This window comes from Cricetulus griseus, chromosome 2 (genome assembly GCF_003668045.3).
Source record: "Cricetulus griseus strain 17A/GY chromosome 2, alternate assembly CriGri-PICRH-1.0, whole genome shotgun sequence".
Lineage (NCBI taxonomy): Eukaryota > Metazoa > Chordata > Mammalia > Rodentia > Cricetidae > Cricetulus > Cricetulus griseus.
Genome location: NC_048595.1, coordinates 396472220 through 396493533, shown reverse-complemented (window position 1 = coordinate 396493533; position 21314 = coordinate 396472220). Strand labels below are relative to the sequence as shown.

The window sequence follows — 21314 nt, the reverse complement described above, 5'->3', positions numbered from 1 at the left end:
AGTCTGGGGGAGGGTGTCTAAATTTAATCTCCAGTACTACCTTAAAGAAATAGAGACCTTAATGTTGAGAGAGACAGAGACAGACAAACAGACACACACACACACACAAAGAGTGAGAGAGCAAGAACGCTTAGCAAGGGCTCTAATTAGCAGATGACCTAGGTTTGGTTCTTAGTATTCACACCAGACTCAAAACTGCCTTTGCCAAGGCAACTGTGTACACTGGATGCACATAAACTTACATAGCTCAACAAAACACATAAATGAAAATAATAAGTTATAAATGCTTGGGAGGATGAGGCAGGAGGACCACAAATTCAAAGTTGGCATGGTCAACAGAGAAATACTTTTGCAAAACAAACATACATTGACACAACTCTAAAACAATGACTAAATCTTCCTTGCAGAAGTTAACTAAAAATGAACATTAGTTTAAAAACTAGAGGCTGGAGAAATGGCTCATGGCTAAAGAACCCTTACTGTTCTTAGAGAGGAGGAGGATTGACTGCCAGCAACCTGATTTCTAGCACCTACATGGTGGTTTATAACTACCAGTAACACCTGTTATAGAGGATGTGACATCCACTTCTGGTTTCCTATGGAGGCACATGGCACACACAGAGATAGGCAAAACACTAATACACATAAAATAAAAATATAAAAGAAAAACATTTAATTACATTTATTAGTCATGGTGGGTAAAGGTGCTTGGTAACAAGTTAGGTGACATTCAATCCCTGGAATCCATATAGTAGGAAAAAACAGATTCCTTCCACTTGTTCATGTTTCTCTGCATGTACCATGGAAGATACACACCTCACCCCCCAAATAAATATGCACCCAAAAATTGAAGTAGAGGTATAATATTTAGGTTAATGTTTTTCAGTCACCCAGAAGATGACAAATGTGAGGTTACTAACTTGGCTGCGTCCACTAAAAACAACACCCACTTACAGTCTGGGGACATGGCACTGTTGGCAGAGTGACTGTCAGGAATGCACAGGCCATCCTGGAACCAAATATATCAAGAGTGGTGGTACACACCTACAATCCTTGTTCTTCATCTTGTGGTGACTCCCAAGCATACATAAAGTTATCCAGTTCCTACTTCATAATTATAATTTTGCTAGTTGAGAACCACTGACTTAGACATCTAAGTGGAGGCAGGATGATCAGAATTTCAAGGCCATCTTTGGCTAGTGAGGTTGAGGCCAGCCTGGGATACACAAGGCTTTGGCTCAAACAATGAAATAAAAAGAGGAAAGGAAACATAGTAATAATACAGGGTTGGAAAGATGTCTGTGGTTAAGAGCACTTACTGCTATTTCAGAGGGCAGACTGTTGGTTGAATCCCAGCACCCACAAGGCAGCTCACAACCACCTGTAACTCCAGCAGGGAATCTGATACATCTTTCTTGCCTGTGTGAGCAGACAGAGACAATAATCTTTAAAGCACTGACACAAGCTCCCATTACCATTAGGGTAATGCCAGCAGTTACCCTTAGGAACTTGTCATTGAGAGACCATTTTGCTCACTGACACCAACTACTTTCATTAAGAAAGTAACTTTAATGTGGTAAACGCTTAACTAAAGGGCCTGTTACTGGGCTAAGTGATTATCAAGCAAATGAAGTGTTATTTAATGTTTATTATCTAAAATACAACTGTACCAAATAACTTAATTACATAATTTGAAATTAGGCCCCATTTAGGAAAACTTGATTTCTATAGTTTATAAATATATATTAACCAGGCAATTCGGAAATAAACTGTGACACAACTGCCCAGAAACAACATTTCATTTGTTTTTTAGCAATATAGTATATTCAATAGTTAATCTGATCTATCAAATTAATTTGGTAACAGATGCTAAAACTCTTGTCTCAAAAACAACTGCCAAGCCGGGCGGTGGTGGCGCACATCTTTAGTACCAGCACTCAGGAGGCAGAGGCAGGCGGATCTCTACAAGAGCTAGTTCCAGGACAGCCTCCAAAGCCACAGAGAAACCCTATCTCAAAAACAGAAAAATAAAAAAAAAAACAACCAAACAAACAAAACCCCAACAACTGCCAATCCCAGATGGGAAAGGAAGAAGTAAACAAATGACTCATTTAATTAATTATTCTACATTGCCCAGAGGTTGGTTTTTTTTTTTTTTTTTTGAGACAGGGTTTGACTATGCAGCCTTGTCTGGCCTCAAATTTAGAGATCTGGTATGTCTTTTTTCCATGTGTTGGGATTAAAGACATGCCATCAGGCCTGGCTGTGAACGTCCCCCTTGAAACAGCCCCATGGCTGGAGAGACGGCTCAGGGGTTAAGAGTACTTGCTGCTCTTAGAGAGGACTGGGGGTTTGGTTCCCAGCATCCACATAACTGTAACTTCAGTTCCAGGGGATCCAACACTCTCTTCTGATCTCAGTGGGCACCTGGCAACTACGTGGTGTACATACACACATGTAAGCAAAAATACCCACTCACATAAAATTAAATAAGTAAAACAATGCCTAAATCCTTTAGCAGCTTGTTTTGATATGTCCTCAAGGCTGGCTATAATCTGTCCCAAGACAAAATCCTTAAACTAGATACTGCCCTGTTATTTTGTGGCTGACACACAGGGTAAATGGAAAATCCCAGAATCCTAAGGCTGAATTATTGGCTCTCTAGTATTGTTTTACAAATAAAATGCCCTCCTCCCAAACACACAAAAGAGAGCTTCTGCTCTAGTTCTAATGGCAAAACTAAGAGTGGGCAGCATATAAATTACTGAGAAATACAAACAGCAATAGATACACACCACCTGGAGAAAAGGAAACCAGTCCTGCTTTTTGATAATTTTATTTTCTTCTAATTTTGTAATTTTAATTTCCGATAGCACCTTGGCAATGTTTAAAACAAATACAAATACAAAGATGTTCATTTTAACAGTTTATGCATGAGTATGTGCCACACCATTGTGGGGGGTTAATTTTGACAACAGGGACAAATCTAGGCTACGGACAAAACAGAAGCCAGATCACTGGTTCTGACACCCCTCTCCCCCAACATTTAAGATAACGTCACTCAAGGGACACCTGAATCAGCTGATAAGAGAAAAACAAAACATCCATGTGGATGTCTCTTTATATACTAATCAGGGTTCTGTGTTATAGAACTGAAAACAGAGTACTTGACTTGGCCCACAGCTCACAGACTTCTGAGCTGCACATTTAGGACTGCCTAGTAAGACATAACAAATTGTTAGTTAGAAAATAAACATTAAATTATTTAGTAATCAGGTCACTTTTAAAAGAGATTTCAAAATGTCCTCATTCAGCTAATAAAAAAATGAAATGTCCATGCCATCTTCTTGAAAGTCCAGACTAGCTACTTAGTATATGCCAAAGAGTCTAAAGTTAGATTAATACCCACCAAATTGTAAGGAAATATAAAAAATTAGAAAAAATCCATCATATATTATATTTATATATATTTCGTATTAAAAAAAAACTCAAAAGGAATATACTGTTTGATTTTTAATCTTTTCCATAAAAAGCCAGAATTGATACTCTTAAAATATGGTTAATATATATTGCCAACACAAACATCAGGAACTGAAAGTCAGTGCTGTTCAACTGTGTCAATGTAAAACCAGCGAAAATTTAAGCCAAGAGACTGATATTAAGGCCATACATAACTAACAAAACTAGAGAAAGTGCTCCTAACTCTTAAATAATATTTTCTTGTTCTCTTTACCCTAAGTGAAAGATACTAACTTAATTCCACCCCTAAGTCTTTACAAAGCAAGTCTGATTACTTAAAAAGAAAAAGGAATGTGAAACAATATTGATACTATCTTAACATTAGGAACTAAAAATAAATTAAAATTCTGCATATCATTTGATTATATGCAAAATATACAGGTAAGACAACAACAAACCCCTCATCATTAAAAGGTCTCATCTGTCTCCAAAATACACTTGGGTAAAAATTTAGATGGATTTCTATTTTAAATGCCACTGACTATATTTGGCAAAATTGAGATTGCTCAGATTAGAGACAGACATTTGACATTATCAAGACAGGAGAAGGTTCTGCCATGCCCCTCTGCGTACCTTCTCTGAAAAGCAGAAAGTGATGAACCATTGTGACTTTTGCTCTTTTCATGCAAGAACCATGATATACTATTGTAGTATACATTCAGAATCACTTTATCTACTTTTGGCCTTCAATAAAACAAGGAAATGTTAAGCCATAGGGTGAAGAGAAAACTTTGATATTTAAATTTCCCACCACCAATAAATAGCTGAAACACAATGAATACCAACCCAACTGGCTTGAAATGATGGGCAAAAGCCAGAATCACACAAATCACAGGCATCATTTACACAAAAAACCTAAATCTGCTGCAAGAAAATAACTGCCAAATAACATACTGTAAATATTTATCTATTTATCATTCTTTTGTTACCCCCCAGACCCGAATAATATACCCCCATCAAATGGGAGTTGTTTAGAAGTACTGAGGAATTTAAATTGAAAATCCTATGCCTTAAATTTCTACACTCAGCATTTAGGGAAAAAACAAACAAACAAACAAACAAACAAAACAAGAATATACTTATTTTTCTTTTAAAGGAAAATTTTCTTGAATTTCAATGAACCTTTAGAAGTTGGGGGCATAGTTCAGTGCTGGACACTTATGGGGCCTGTTCAAGGTCCTGGATTCAAGGGTAACACTGTGAAATAGCAACCTGTAGAATTTTAGATGTTAATGAACTACCAGTAAATCACACAAGATATTGGAAACTACATCTGTGACACATTTAAACAAACAAATTTTTCCATTAAGTGCAAAAATAAAATTTATAATCTTTACCAAGTGATTTTTGCAAAATGTTTATTCTATTAATCCACTGCATTCATAGGGTGTTAACACTTTAAATGTTTATCATTTCTAAGTAATGAGAATAAACACTTTTTATCATAGATGTAGCTAACGATTGATTATTAATACTTTTTAATGGATCTAAAGTTTTCCCAAATTTTACTACAGGTAGTTTTATTCTATGTTTCATCTAGTAGATGATTAAAAAAACAGTATGTAGAACTAATCGTTTCCAACTGAGCAAATATACCATGTTACCAACCCACCAAACCATAAGCGATTGCCAAGCTAAATAAATTACAAAGAAATAATAATTGCAGGTTACACAAATTGTGCAGTGTTTTCAAAGCTCTTAGGAATTACCCACTAACACAAATCTCTGACACTTAGGAGTTGGAAGATCAGTTTCACAGTAATATAACTTTAACTTCCATTTACATTCATTTTAAATATATTACTACGATGTTTATGTCACAATGGTGCTTTCCAGTGTCCACAATTTACAGTTTCAATTTGTACATACGTAACTCACTAATGTAAGGGACAGTTCTTACTACTGTAACTATCCCTAAGCAGAAAAATAAACCACCACCCTACATACAACTATAAAAATGGTATGACTTCAAATAGATCAATCCAACATGGTTTTTCATATTTGAGCTGTTTTCTAAATATCAGTATGTAAACTTGCCTATTTAATATATGACAGCTATAACTTTATTCACTGAGAAATTATGCATTTATTTTCCTCAACCATTTTTCTCACTTTATCTCAAAAATTTCTTGACTTGCTGTTTTTAGTCAGTGAATAACAAACTGTATTTCTTGGTGGGGAGGGGAAAAGATGACAAACACTGTAAAAAGAAAAAGAAGCCTCCCCAAATTAATTCTTAAATTTTTTCTCTTTTATATCATTTTAAAAAGTCAGTTACATTGCTTAATCTTTCTTTTTTTGAGACAGGGCCTCTCACTAGGTAGTTCTGGATGGACTGTATTTCATGTAAACCAGGTGGGCCTAGAATTTAGATGCACCTGCCTTTGCCTCTGAAGCTGGGATAGAGATGTGTTTGTCTCCCCATCTAGAAGCACTTTTCTTTTTTAACACCAATACAAATAAATTAATGGCAGGCCAGTACCATCCTGCATCCTAAAATTCTAATTTCTTTGATAGAAGAATAAAATTTTTCAATAATCCATTATAACGTTTAGGTTAGATATATGATTTGATTAAGCTGGTCAAAGTAGTGAGAAACCACAATCCAGGAAATGGTTGGTTATTTTGGTTCTGGGGGTGAAGAGTCAAAGAACAGAGACTAACAAACAAGTAAAAAAAAAAATTGTCTTCCATTTTAAAGAGGATTAAAAAAAAAGTCATAGGGCAGTTTGAACCTCTGAAATTGATTTGACCTATCCAGTATTCAGGTCTAGAACAGAATTTCTCAATTTCTTTTGAATCATCTCTATCCTTTTCTTGAATATCAGACTGATTGGTAGTCACAGCTTCACACACAATCAGAGCTTAATAGCTAGCTCAGTACAATACAATATTAGTAATGTCAAAAAACAAACTAAATTCCAAACTACAAAAAGATCTACTCAAGTATTACATTCAGTTTTCAAATCATTTACTAACATGACAACATATTTGGCTTCAATCACTTTGCACACACTCACACCCAGAACAGACACCTCAGCTACTGACCTGCTCTGCAACACAAGGCCATTTGTCAGAGATGGCATTTTTCAAGCCAAACTTTAAATAGATTAAAAAAAGTAATTTCTAATTTTTACAGAAATGTTTCTTCAAAAAATATTTTCTCTCACTCCCTCATCTCCTATACTGAAGGATGTATAATGTTTTTTGTTTTCTCTCCCAAGCTAAATCTGAACCCTCAAAATTGATTCCAGGCAGAAATCCCTGCAAATTAAAATCAAAAACAAAAATAGAAAAATTATATTTATATATATGTGTGTGTATATATATATATATATTTATATATATTTATACTGATTGGAATCCTCCAGCATTTGAAAATCACTTAGAGATGAATTTTGGGCTCCTCTTAAAATTCCAAAATCCATAATATTTAAGGACATACTTCCCATCTTTCCTGGCTACTTCCTCCCTTCAAAACAGTTCAATATAGGCTCAAGTTTAGTGGGAAGAGAGAAGTTTCTGAGTAGTTTTTGTTATGTTTTGCTTTTACTTTGGTGATCTGGGTGGCACGAACTGCTCTTTCCCATTACGTCGAGTCATTCCCTGAGGTGTAGCCCTATGGCTAAACTGGCGTCTCTGTTCCCTGATTTTTCCAGCTGCTCCCCGGGGAATGGTATTGCCTCGGAAGCCAGAATGATCCTTACTAGCCCTTGTTTCTGGTTTCTCGTGTGTTTTTTCCACAGGCTTCTCGGGTGCTCCATTCTCTTCGTTTCTGGTGGGAGATACAACATTGGATCGCAGTTCCCGCAGTGGTTGTACAAGCACTGGAGATGGCTCCTTAGGAGGCTTCTGACATACTTCAGCGTAACTTAACTTTCGAGGTTCCTTTAAAAAAAATAAAATAAATAAATAAATATGGTGAATATTTCACTGAAGGATAAATAAAGTATTAGCTTTAACCAGAAGGACAGTAATAAATTACTATTTAGGAAAGGAAAGTATGTATTCTCATAGTACTCTATAGTGCATATTTGGAATTTCTTTGGAATCTCTCTAGAATTTTTTACTTAAATTAAAAATCATCATCATCATCATCATCATCATCATCATCATCATCATCATCATCATCATCAGTAATTTTTTCAAGGTCAGGAACTCAACTTTGTAGACCAGGCTGGCTTTGAACTCAGAGATCCTATTGCCTTTGTCTCTTGAGTGCCGGAATTAAAGATATGTGCCACCCCTGCTGGGTCCCTATTAATCATCATCATCATCATCATCATCATCATCATCATCATCATCATCATCATCATCGTTATTGTGTGTGTCTGACAGTTCACATGTGGAATTTAGAGGATAATTTGTATTAGTTAGTTCTCTCTTTGCCACCATGTGGGCTCCAAGGATCAAATTTAGATTGTCAGGCCAGGCAGTGGTGGCGTAAGCCTTTGATACCAGCACTCTGGAGGCAGAGGCAGGTGGATCTCTGTGAGTTTGAAGCCAGCCTGGTCTATAGAGTGAGTTCCAAGGCAGCCAATAATACAGAGAGAAACTCTGTCCAATAAAAAAACAAAGCAAAGCAAAATCATGTCATTAAACTTTGGTAACAGGGGCTGGAGGAATGGCTCAGTGGTTTAAGAGCACTGACTGCTCTTCCAGAGAACCCAGGTTCAAATCCCAGCACCCACACGGCAGCTCACAATTGTCTATAACCTCAAGATCTGACACCCTCACACAGACAAAACACTAATACAAATAAAATAATAAAATAAATAATTTTTTAAAATACTTTGGTGAGAAGTGCCTTTACCCACTGAACCATCTCACTAGCCCATTTACTTAACCTATAATTACTGTATGTTTATGTGTATATGTCATAGCATGCATGTGATCAGAAGAACAGACTTTGAGAGTTGGATCTTTGTGGGTTTGAGGGATCAAACCAGATCTGCAGGATCTCAGGGGAATATTACACCCTTGGAGCCATGTTGGCATCCTTCAATTTATCTTGACCCACTAATTTTACTTGAAGAAATTTTCAGAAAGATGCCTTCATCAACTCTGTCTATATTGACTATGACACAAATCTCTAACATTGAAGGACAGATTAAATTATGTATTTGTGAGCGTGTGTTGTACTCGCCTACATGTCTGCTTGTGGAACCAGAGAAGAATGCAGAGTATCTTCCTCTGTTGCCTTCCCTGTATTTTTAGAATCAGTGTCTTACAATGAACAGGAGCCAGAGAGCCCAAGGCCCTCCAGCACCGAGGCTCTAAGTGTGGACTGCAGCACCTAGCTTCTGTAAGGATGCCAGGGAACCGAAATATCGATGAAATAAAATGATTCCACAGCTTTTTAAAAAAGATTTATATTTATGTGCATTGGTATTTTGCCAGCATGTGTGTCTGTATGAGGGTGTCAGATCCCCTGGAACTGGAGTTAAAGACAGTTTGTGAGCTGCCATTTAGGTGCTGGGGATTGAACCTGGGTCCTCTGGAAGAGCAGCCAGTGCTCCCAACCTCTGAGCCATCTCTCCAGACCTGATTCCAAGGCTTTTACCACATAAAGCTTCTACATTATTCAGAGGCCTGTGCCTTGGTTCAGGGAGCTGCAAGGACACACATGGGACATCACAGGACACTGAATCTGGCTGCAGGTTCCCACCCAGCCCTGGGAAGGACTGGCCACACCAGCTCCCACAGCTAACCATGTTGTAGTTTCCTAGCATGCCCATGCTCCTCTCACAACTCCCTGCAGCAGCACTCAGAAATGAAGGCAAAAACACTTCTGCTGGCTCAGTTATAGAGCTGAGATTGCAGCCTGGCACCCAGAAGAGCCCTGCACCACTTCTGACTGGCAGGCAGCCTAGCTATAGAGGCACACACCTTGAATCCCAACATTTGGGGAGGCAAAAAGGGAAGTGGATCTCTGAGCTTGAGGCCAGTCTGCTCTACATAGAGATACATGGAGATACCCTATCTGGCTGCCCCTCTACCCCCACACCCAAAAGAACTTTGGGAGAAATAGGGGCTACTACTCTAATACTGTTACTGAATTAAAAATGAAATACTCAACCTATTAAAGACAGCTGTAGTGATACATTATTTATGATTTATTAAAGCTTGCCTGAGGGTTCAGAAAGCAAAGTCAGCCAACAAGCTATAGAAGACAGGTGGTGGTGATAAACACCTTTAGTTCTACAACTTGGGAGTTAGAGGTAGACAGATTTGTTAGTTCAAGAGCACACTGAGCTACAAGAAATATACCCAGTCTTACAGAGAAACAGCTCACAGCACTTGGGATCACACGCCTTTAATACCAGCATTAGGGAGTTACATAAGACAGGAGCAAGGTCTCAGATAGGGCATTCATTCTCCATCCACAATGAGGATAGGAAGACATTGAAGTCTCAGGATTCTCCAGGCACGCTGAGGAGAGACAGCATTCTGAGGTTTGATGGAGCCAGGATCAACTTTCAATCTGAGGTAGAGTGAGAACTAGTGGCTGGCTGCTTTGCTTTGCTGATCTTCAGCTTAAAGTTTGAACCCAGTATCAGTCTCTGGATCATTTATTTATTGTGCTACAGACAGCTGCTTTAAAATGCTTTTAGTTTTATCGCTTAAAGGATTGCAGATAAAATTTGTATTTACTTACCATCATATATTGGCCCAAATTATGAAAATGATTCTACAACTTAAATATAAGTAATAATAACCACTAACGGGTTTTAAAGACTTAAATATCATATACACAAAACAAAGAATTCTAGTTATTATATTTTGGTTTGGCAAGCTAGAAGAATTTTAAAAAATAAGACACAAAATAGAAGGGGGGTATTTGGAGGAAGAATAGTGAGAGGAGGGAGGCAAACAAGAGAAGATAATGGGTCTGTGTGTGAAAATGATCAAAGTATATTATATTCATGTTTAAAATATCACAATGAAACACACTATTGTACATATGCTAATATATTTGTAACATGCTAATAAAAATAGTAAAATAAAAGAATATTAATGTTGATGTCTCTAACACAATTCTTAAAATGATAAATTCACTGTAACTCTCTAAGTAACTTCCTATAATTGTAATACAGATAGATAAAGTAATGATTGCAAACTTTTTTAGGGGGCAAGGGGCACAGAATCTCACTCTACAGCCCAGGCTATTATCATATCCACTCTGTAGTTATGGTTAGCTTTGATTTCATGGAGATCTTCTTGCCTCAGCCTTCAAAGTGATGAAATGTCAGTCATGCAACATTATGTCTGACCTCTCTTTTGTAATACAGGCAGCCCTAATTTGGAATGCTCCTAAATAGCTCTGCTCTAGCAATGAGTTATGTGAAAAAGTAGTTTTAAATTTCTCTGCACAGCCTTGTCTGTCCTGGACCAGGATGGCACTGAACTCAAGACATCCTCCTGTCTCTGCCTCCAGAAGGCACGTGCCACCACTGCCAGGTTGTTTAAAATTTTTAAATTACATTTTATTTTAAATTAAATTTAAAATTTTATGATAATAATAATAAAATTTTAAATTACATTTTATTTACTCTGTGTGTCATGCGCGCGCGTGCATGCATGCATGCTTGTGTCTGTGTGCAGATAAACATGTGCCGTGGTGGGTTGGTCAAAGGACAATTACAAGTTCTGGGAAGTTGGTTGTCTTCTTCTACACCAAGTGAGTTCCAGACGTTAAGCCCAGGACAGCATGGCATGAAGCACATTTACTCACTAAGCCATCTTCCTGGATCTGAGAAATAAGTTTTATTATCTACCCTCCTGTATTTTTTTCCTCAAAAAACTCTTCAAATTACCTGTAGACTCACAGCTGTGGGTGTGTTTACATTACTACTGCAAGGTGAAGCAGTGTCTGCCCTTGATGGCTTTGCAGTAGCTGGAGAAGAAGCTGGTATAGTCATCTGGTTGATAACATCCTTTGGAAGTGAGGAATCCTCCATTTGATCCTTCTCTGGCTGAGTTGTGCTTAAAAAAAAAATAGAGAAGAAAAAGTTTGATATTAGGATTAGTTTAACACAGAGGAACAGTTGAGCTACTGCTGAAAACTTTTTGTGGGGGAGTGAGGGTGGAGATTCAGTTTCTTTAAGTGATAGCCTTTGGCAGGGTATCCAAACTCTAGGAATAGTCCTACCCCACACTCATGAGTAGCAGACTCGACTCAATAGGTTATAAAAAAACAAAAAAGAAAGAAAAAAGAGGTGGGAAGGAGAAAAATGGGGGTGGAGAGCAATGATTAAAATACATGAGACCCTCAAAGAATATAAAATATATTTAAAAAAGAAGTGCCCACTTTTTCTTTATATACATTTTAGTTATTTGTATTTGGTTTTCTGAGACAGGGTCTTCACTATGTAGTAGAGTCTTGTAACTTCTATGTAGACAGGCTAGCCTTGAACTCAGAAACATAACTGTCTCCACCCCCCAAATATTGGGATTAGATGCTAGCACATCTGGTTTATTTAGACATATTTAATTTTTTAAAATTATTTTATGTGTATGTGTGTTTTGCCTCCATATATCTTTTGTACCATATGTGCCTGATGCCCATAGAGGTCAGAAGAGGGCATCAGATCCTCTTTGGACTAGAGTTACAGATAGTTTCAAGCACTGAATGTGAACTGTAAATTGAACTCCAGTCCTCTGTAAGAGCAACAAGAGTTCTTAACTGCTGAGCAAGCTCTCCAGGCAAGGATTTGCTTTTTTAATTATGTGGATGCTTGTGTTCGCTTATATGTGCACAAAGAGTGCAGGTAACCTCAGAATCCAAAAGAGTTATTGAATTCCCTGAAGCTGGAGTTGCAGACAATTGTGCATTGACTGACACAGGTGCTTGGAAACCAAACTTGGTTCTTCTGCAAGAAGCCTCCTGAGCCGTCTCATTAGCTCCACCTCCAACCCTGTGAGAAGGCGTCTCCATATGTAGTCAAGGCTAGACTCAAACTTGTAACCCTCTATACTCAGTATCACAAGGGCTGAGATTACAGCTTTGCACTACCAATTCAAGAGAAAGTTGTTTAAAGCTGGGCGTTGGTAGCGCATGCCTTTAATCACAGCACCCAGGAGGCAGAGGCAGGAAGATCTCTGAGGCCAGCTTGCTCTACAGAGTGAGTGCCAGGATAGGCTCCAAAGCTACCCAGAGAAACCTTGTCTTAAAAAATAAAAACAAACAAACAAAAAATGTTGTTTACTGTTGAAGTTCTCTTATTGTGACAAAGAAAAAACAAACCTTATCGCAGGAAGCTCAGCAGTGCTTGAAGGACTGGGACTTAAGCTGAGTTGCTGGGCAGAAGCACAGTCTGCCTGTTCTTCCTCTGTAGGTAATGGGCAACTAACTCTCACATCTTCACTGTCCTGAAAGTTGAAAGAGAACTTGGAGTTTTATTTGGACATTTTAATAAAGAAGATGAACTGTCCAACAAGTGCTTAAAGTATGCCCAATTATCATTCCGCCAGAAATGAGACTGCTTTATACTGTAATAAAGAGGCACAGGCAGGAGCCAGGTGGTAGTGAAACACACCTTTAATTCCAGCACTCAGGAGGCAGAGGCAGGAGAATCTCCGTGAATTCCAGGCCAGCCTGGTCTACAAATGGAGTTCCTGGACACCCAGGGCTGTTACACAGAGAAACCCTGCCAAAAAAAAAAAATCTAGCAGTTAAATAAACACAGTTATTATATGACCTTTCCAACCAATTCTACTCATGCCACCCAAAATTAATTTAAAAAAAAAAGCCCACCCCCATTGGTAGCTTCAGTGCCAGCACTTGGGAGATAGAAGCAGGCAGATCTCTGAGAAACCCTGTCTTGAAAAACAAACAAAAAATAAAACAAACAAACAAACAAAAAATGGAGCTGGAGAGATGACTCAGAGGTTAAGAATCATCCCTTCCACAGGTCCTAAGTTCAATTGAAGCAACTATACAGTGGTTCACAACCATCTACAGTGGGATCTGGTCCTCTCTTATTTTGTGCAGGAATACATTCAGGGAGAAAACTGTATACATAATAAATAAATAAATCTTTTTAGAAAATGTGCCCAAATAAAGTCTATCCAGGCATTCTGCCCACAATTAGACTATAGGAAATTTCATACAAATAATTATCATAACATTATTTACATGAGCCAAAAAAAGCAAACAACCCAATGCCCATCCAGTGGTAAACGTATAAACACAACCAAGTATGATTCAAAGAGCACGCACCTTGAGGACACTTTGCCAAATAAAATAAACCACATCATAGAAAATTAAACACTGCATGACTTCATTTGAGATACCTACAGGAGTCAACTCTTAATGACAGAAAGCAAAGGGCAGGTTACTAGGGGGGAAGGGGAACCATGACTGCAGAGATGAGTTCTGGATAGCTGAGCACAATGGCTGACTCTAATCTCCAAACATTTTAGAGGCTAAGGCAAAGTTACTGTAAGTACCACGCCAGCATGAATTATATAGTGAGTTCCAGTCTAGTATGAGACATAGATGTGATTCTTCCTCAAAATAAGTAAAAAATAAAAGAACAAAACATGGGCTAGAGAGCTGGCTCAGTGGGTTAAGAGCCCAGGCTGCTTTTCCAGAGGAACCAGGCTACATTCCTGGCACCCATATGTCAGGTCACAACTGCACTAAAAACAGTTAACATAGTAAATTTTCTGTTTTACCACAACCTTCTTTTTTTTTTTTGGAGACAGGGTCTCACTAGTTTGGGATACCATGCCCATTCCACATTTTTTCTCTTTTTTAAAGACAGGGTTTCTCTATTAACAGCCCTAGCTATCCAAGATGGCTTTGAACTCACAGATATCCACCTGCCTCTGCCCTCTGGGTGTTGCTGGGATTAAAGGTGTGGCTCACCTTTTTTTTTTTTTTTTTCTTTTTAAAGAGAAAACCAAACCAAACCAAAAGAGAGGGCTAGAATTTAAACTGAAACAAAATTAATAGGCTTAGGGGTGGGAGACATTGCTCAGTGGTTAGGAGAAATTGTTGCCATTCCACAGGGCAACTTGTAAACATCTGAAACTCCTGGTCCAGGGGGACACTATACCTTTTTCTGGCCCTTGCAGGCACCTCTCTCTGCATGCATGTAGTACAGATATACATGCATACAAAGCACTATACACATAAAGTAAGTGAATTAAAATTTTAATGGGTCTAATCAATAATGCTAAGGAAAACAGAAAATATGAAGAGAAAAACAAAAAATTAGAACATAAAATAAAACTAAAGGCTCAACCTATTAACTTGTGAGGCAGAGGCAAGTTGATCTCTGAGGCCAGCCTGGTCTACAGAGCAAATTCCAGGAGTCTAAAGCTAAATAGCAAGATATTGTCTCAAAACAAACAATCAAAACACAAGGAGTTAAGAAAGAAAGATAAGAATTTATTAAGCTACATCAAGATGGTGGTGATAGGCAGGTAGATATCTGTGAGTTCAAGGCTACCCTGGTTCCAGGACAGCAAAGGTTACACAGCGAAACCCTGTCTCAAAAAAAAAAAAAAAAAAAAAAAAAAAAGCAAACAACAAAAAAGAATTTAAGGAAATTTCACAGTGTACAGAATAATTTTTTTTCTTCTTCTTCTTCTTCTTTTTTTTTCAAGACAGGGTTTCTGTGTGTAGCTCTGGTTGTCCTGGAACTCTGTCTGTAGACCATGCTGGCCTCGAACTCAGAGATCCACCTGCCTTTAGCTCCCAAGTGCTGGGATTAACAGCGTGCACCACCACCACCCAGCCAGAATAAGTTGCCTGACTGTCATATACCATCAAATGGCTGAGAACAGAGCCTTACCTAGACACATCCATCATCAAATGCTGGGGTCCACAAAAGAGCATGAGCCTTCAGAGATAGCACCTACAGATCGCAGGTCAGAAATCAGAACCTAGGGTTTCCTTAAAAGAATCTCTGGAGGTAGATGACTTTCTATGTATAATACAGACTAAAGCCAGGTGTGGACATCTGTCTACCTATAGTCCTCATTGCTGGAAGGGAAATTAGGGAGGCCATTTCAGCCCAGCCCTGGGCAAAATAACAAGACTCTGTAAATAAATAATAAAAATTAAAAAGAATCCAAGAAGAGTAACAAATATGGCTATAATGATTATAGCAGTGTTTGCACATAATCCTAACACATGAAAGATAAAGACAGAAAAATCAGGAATTCTGGGTCACTCTTGGCTACTGCATAATACCCAATGTCAATAAAACAAAACAAAGACAAAGGAAAACAACTGAAAACCATTAAAACTGAAATGTCATTTTTTTGTTCTTTCTTTCTTTTTTTTTCCAAGACAGGGTTTCTCTGTGTATCTTTGAGCCTATCCTGGCACTCACTCTATAGACCAGGCTGGCCTCGAACTCACAGAGATCGGCCTACCTCTGCCTCCTGAGGGCTGGGATTAAAGGTGTGCGCTACCAACGCCCGGCTGAAATGTCATTTTTTTTTTTTAAGATTTTTTATTTATTTATTATACATATAACATTCTGCTTCCATGTATATCTGCACACCAGAAGAGGGCACCAGATCTCATTACAGATGGTTGTGAGCCACCATGTGGTTGCTGGGACTTGAACTCAGGACCTCTGGAAGAGCAGCCGGTGCTCTTAACCTCTGAGCCATCTCTCCAGCCCCTGAAATGTCATTTTTAATACATGTAACTGACAGAGGATTAGTATCCAGAACAGATAAATACAAATTTATATAAAGAAAAAGATAACCTAATTTAAAAAAAAAAAACAATGACAAACACTGGAAACTCTTTAAGTAAGGGAAGAGAAAGGAGACAACGCCCTATGAATGAGCAATTCTATTTCTATGTATATACCCAGAAAGTTTCTGTTCACACAGAGAAGATCTGAATATTCATTCATAGCAGTACTTCATACAGTGCCACAAAGCTCAGATTTCTGCAACTTCAGGATGGCATATCCCTGGCTGTGCATGGTGGTATACTCCTTTAATATCCTTTAATATCAGCACTTGGGAGGGAGAGACAGGTAGACCTCTGTGAGTTTGATGCCTATCTGGTCTACATGTAGTGTTCTAGAATAGATAGGTCTCTGTAGAGAGACCCTGTCTCAAAAACCAGGAAAAAAGAAAAGAATGGTATGCCCTGTAACGGAATATGATGAAATGGTGCAGAATGAAATACAGCCATTTATGTAACATTACTGAACCTGAATCCATACACAAGGAAGTAGCAATGCTCAAACAGATACACTATGCTGGATTTGGTGCTATCACCTACACGCTGAGGCAAGTGCATTGGGAATGTGAGGTTGATCTAGACTATATGGTGAACTCCTAACTAAAAAAAAAATGCACCCCAGCCGGGTGGTGGTGGCACATGCCTTTAATCCCAGCATTCGGGAAGCAGAGGCAGGCGGATCTCTGTGAGTTCGAGGCCAGCCTGGTCTCCAGAGTGAGTGCCAGGATAGGCTCCAAAGCTACACAGAAAAACCCTGTCTTGAAAAAACAAAAAACAAAAAACCACACCCCAACTAAACAATAAACAATAAAGAAAACAAAAAGTCATGTGGTGATATATTATGATTTATTAAAGCCACTGGAGCTCAAAATAGCAAAGCAGCCATACCAGTTAGCTTCAGAAGCTAGGTGGTGGTGGTGACACCTTTAATCCCAGGACTCAAGATTCCTAAAACGTAGCTGGATCTGTTAGTTCAGCCATATTGAGCTACACAAAATTGATCTAGTCTTAAAGAGAAACAGCTCACACAAAGATGATCTCAGCACTTGGGATCACACGCCTTTAATCCCAGCAGTAGAGAAGCAGAAAAAGCAAAGAGTCTCACGTGAAGCAACTAGTCTCTAGCCACATTGAGGAGAGCACAGCAGGCTGAGTGAATCTGAGGAAGAGCAGTGAAGTCAGGAGCAGTCTGAGGATCCCCCTCTGGTCTGAGGTAGAGGTGAGAGCTAGTGGCTGGCTGCTTTGCTTTTCTCATCTTCAGCATGAACCCAGTATCAGTCTTTGGGTCTTCTACTTTTCTTGTTACAAAGCAGGGTACACAAAACTCTCACACATTAACCAATACATCATTTAGAGAACGACTGGCAAACTGAGCTGCAGAGACCAGTCTGAGACCCCTCAGCTGGTAAAGTCCTTGTGGTAGAAGCATGAAGACCAGACTTGATCACTAGCACTCACATAAAAAGCTGAGTGGGGTAGCATGGGTTTTAGTATTTATACCTGGCATTGGAAAGGCAGAGACAAGGACATTCCTGAGGCTCACAGGCCAGGCATCTTAGTCTAACAAACAAGCTCCAGTTCAATAGAGGCTCGCCTCAAAAATAAAGTGGATCACATTCCTGAGAAATGAACTTTGGCACTCCCCACTGTAACATCCCCTACCCCACCCTGTTAATACACAAATTATAAAACCAAACAAAATATCTGGTCACAGGATTTAAATATTTACAATCCAGTTCTTTAAAGAAAATCTTTGACAACTCATTGATAAAAGGAAAGCAAGAGAATTATTATTACAAAAATCAAACGCTTTTATGTAAGAAGATAGAGGCTAAGTAAATAAGGGAATATACATGTTGCTGCTAAAAACAGAGGGTGTTTACAACCCACAATTGTAGAATGGGATTATGGGGAGAAGAACACAATATTATCCTTTCAAAAAGTATATACATGCTATCTGTGGTTGCAAAGGCCTGCAATCTGAGCACATGAAAGGTGGGGCCAGCCTGCAGTAGATAGCTAGTTTATGTGCCACTTTAACCATGACTGGTCCAAACTTGAAAAGTCTAATTCAACTGTAAAGTACTAAAAAGCATATATTCCAGAATTGCTGAAACAACTTCATTGTTTACACACACACACACACACACACACACACACACACACACACACACACACATTTTTTGAGACAGGGTTTCTCTATGTATCTTTGGCTGTCCTGGCACTCTATAGACCAGGCTGGCTTCAAACCCAGAGATTCTACTGATTCTGCCTCCTGAATGTGGGGATTAAAGGCATGTGTCACCACTGCCTGGCTGTAATAAATTTTTAAAAAAGATTTATTATGCATACAGTGCTCTGCCTGCATGTATGACAGCATGCCAGAAGAGGGCACCAGATTTCGTTATAGATGGTTATGAGCCACCATGTGGCTGCTGGGAATTGAACCCAGGACCTCAGGAAGAGCAGCCCACATGTAATAAATTTTGTGTATTCCTTTTTCTGTTTAATTTTTCTTTTATCAGATTAGTCGTGTCCCAGGAACTTGGAACAAAAAAAAAAAATTATTTTTTTTTGGTTTTTCAAGACAGGGTTTCTCTGTGGCTTTGGAGGCTGTCCTAGAACTAGCTCTTGTAGACCAGGCTGGTCTGGAACTCACAGAGATCCGCCTGCCTCTGCTTCCTGAGTGCTGGGATTAAAGGTGTGTGCTACCACCACCCGGCTATATTTTTTAAAGATGCATTTTTATTATTTTTAAAATTATGTGTATTTGTGTGTTGGTATTGCATGTGAGGTGGCCTCAGAGGTCTAAAGTATTAGATTCCCCTGGAAATGGAGTTACAAGTTGTGAGCCACCACATGTTGGTGCTGGGAGCCAAACTCAGGTCTACTGCAAAATCTAGGAATTCAACCACTGAGCCATCTCTCCAGCTCCATTTTTAACAATATTTTAATAATGGGAAACAGTGAAACATCTTTCAAATTCTAAGGGAAAATTATTTCTGATTGAGAGCTATGCCCAGAGAAAAAGTGATCAAATGTGAAAAGATAATGTATATAATCCTCCTTCCTTTCTTGACTGTTTGAACCTTCCAAGCCTAATCACTTGTCTTTTTACCCTTCTCCTTCTGCCATTCTTTGTTTCTTCCCTCTTCTATTTAATGGTTCTTCCAGATAGGGTTTCTCTGTGTAGCTCTATCCTTGAACTCAGAGATCTGACCCCTCCCCCCTCCAAGTGCTGGGATGAAGAGAGTAGGCCACCACAACCTGGATAATTTGGTTTTAATCCTTTTTATTTTATGTGTATGGAACACCAGTACTACAGCTTCCCCCTTCCTTACCTCCTGACAATTGCTCTGCCCTCATCCCTCTTCTTTGCCTAAAACAATAAAATATGAAAGGAAGGAAGAGGAAATTTGTATTTCAGGCTTGTAATCCCAGCACTCAAGAAGGTGGGGAGAAAGATCACTGTTCCAGGTCAGCTGGTTCTACATAGCAAGTTACAGGTCATAGCTGTTGGTCAGGCACCTTGCCAAAAAAAAAAGGGGGGGGGCTAGGGAGAGGGCATAGTGGGTAAAGGAAATACCATGCAGGTCTGACAACTTGAATCTAACTCCTCAGAACCCACACAAAAGCTGGCTGCAGTACCGTGTGTACCAATTAATCACTGTGGAAACCGAGGTGGACAGAAGTAAAACTGCAATAGGGAACAAGAGAGACCACTTTAAATAAAGTGGAATGTGAAGCTTGACACTCAAAGTTATCATCCAAGGTGTTTTCTGTCTGTATTTCTCCTCCTCCGCCACCCCCCCCACATAGAGAAGCAAGTGTTTATGTGCACCCCCGCTCCCCAAAGTCAAGATGGGAGGCAATAAGATGAAGTCTTATCAGCCTTGCATATAGAAGGTCACTGACTCTACAGAAACCAAGCAAACAACAAACCTGATGCCACTACCACCACCAAAGAAACTAATTACCTGAGAAGTGGCTTGTAAATCGTGGCATATTCTTAGCTATCCTGACAATCCCATTTACTTGGTGTATCTTATCACCATTTACAACCCTATCCACAGCAAGTGAATTAGAAATACAGAATTAAATTGGGTGTGTGTGTGTGTGAAGCTGAACCCGAATGTAGTTTCAGGGACTGCTGTTCTGTTCCCATCTATGTAATATTATAATTAAAACCAAATTAGGGCTACGGAGATGTCTCAGTGGGTAAAACTGCCTAATGCACAAGGCTGGCAACCTCAGCTGACCTCTGAAAATTGTCCTCTGACCTCCATATGTGTGCTCTCTCCCACATACTTATACACACATACACAACTCAAAATAAATAAATAAATAAAAACGTAGGCAACAAGAAAATTTTATATGAAGAGAGGCCCACACTCAAAACACAGTGTCAGCCATTGTGGCACATGCCATAAATGCCAATCCTACACTGGAACAGCTGGGGTATGAGAAGCGAAAGTTTAATCCAGTCTGGGCTGTGCAGTAGTACTCCTCCAAAAAACAGACATCTTATCACACCGGCTGGCATCTACTTAGAAAGCTACCAAGTTGGCTTAGAATTCATTCCACCACTAGTTAAATATAGGCCCTTTTTGGAAATGGCACCTCTTTTATTTATTTAAGCTACCAAACTGAGTTGACCTACACAAAAGCCAAGGAACACTTTCTTGACTTTCTGGAGTTTTATTATACATTTTTAAAAAAGCTCTCACAATATGGTGAAAACTAGAAAACTTGAAATTATGAAATATTTAAATGCAAATAAGGATTTAAATAATAGTCCCGATACACTTAAATATAATCCCATAAAGTGAAAGAGTAGTGTTTACCTTTTCTTTGGAAACACCTTTAACGACATCAGACATTCTATTCTCCAACACAAGTTCATCTGGCATTCTTGATGAACTTCCAGGTAAAGGAGGAAAATTTGTAGCTAGTAAGTCAAACTTTGGTGTTGAAGCCTTCACTTCAGTTGTTGAAGGCTGGGGTCTCTAAAAAAACAAACCATTAAACACATCACATGACTAATGCTTTCTACCCCTAATCCAGAGACTATAAG

At 38.8% G+C, this 21314-nt stretch overlaps 1 protein-coding gene across 3 annotated transcripts in view; it reads right to left on the bottom strand.

Moving 5' to 3' along the window:
- Positions 1-2820: 2820 nt before the first annotated feature.
- Positions 2821-21314, bottom strand: part of Larp4 (La ribonucleoprotein 4) — a 64034-nt gene continuing 45540 nt past the window's right edge. For 2 of the 3 annotated variants that reach the window (XM_027396565.2, XM_027396566.2), the window contains exons 13-16: positions 21085-21246; positions 12767-12891; positions 11337-11505; positions 2821-7407 (exon numbers count right to left, since the gene is read on the bottom strand). In XM_027396565.2, the coding sequence (XP_027252366.1) occupies positions 7069-7407; positions 11337-11505; positions 12767-12891; positions 21085-21246 (795 nt within the window). In that variant the 3' untranslated portion in view covers positions 2821-7068. The remainder of the gene's footprint in view (positions 7408-11336; positions 11506-12766; positions 12892-21084; positions 21247-21314) is intronic. The other variant, XM_027396567.2, reaches the window with a different exon arrangement.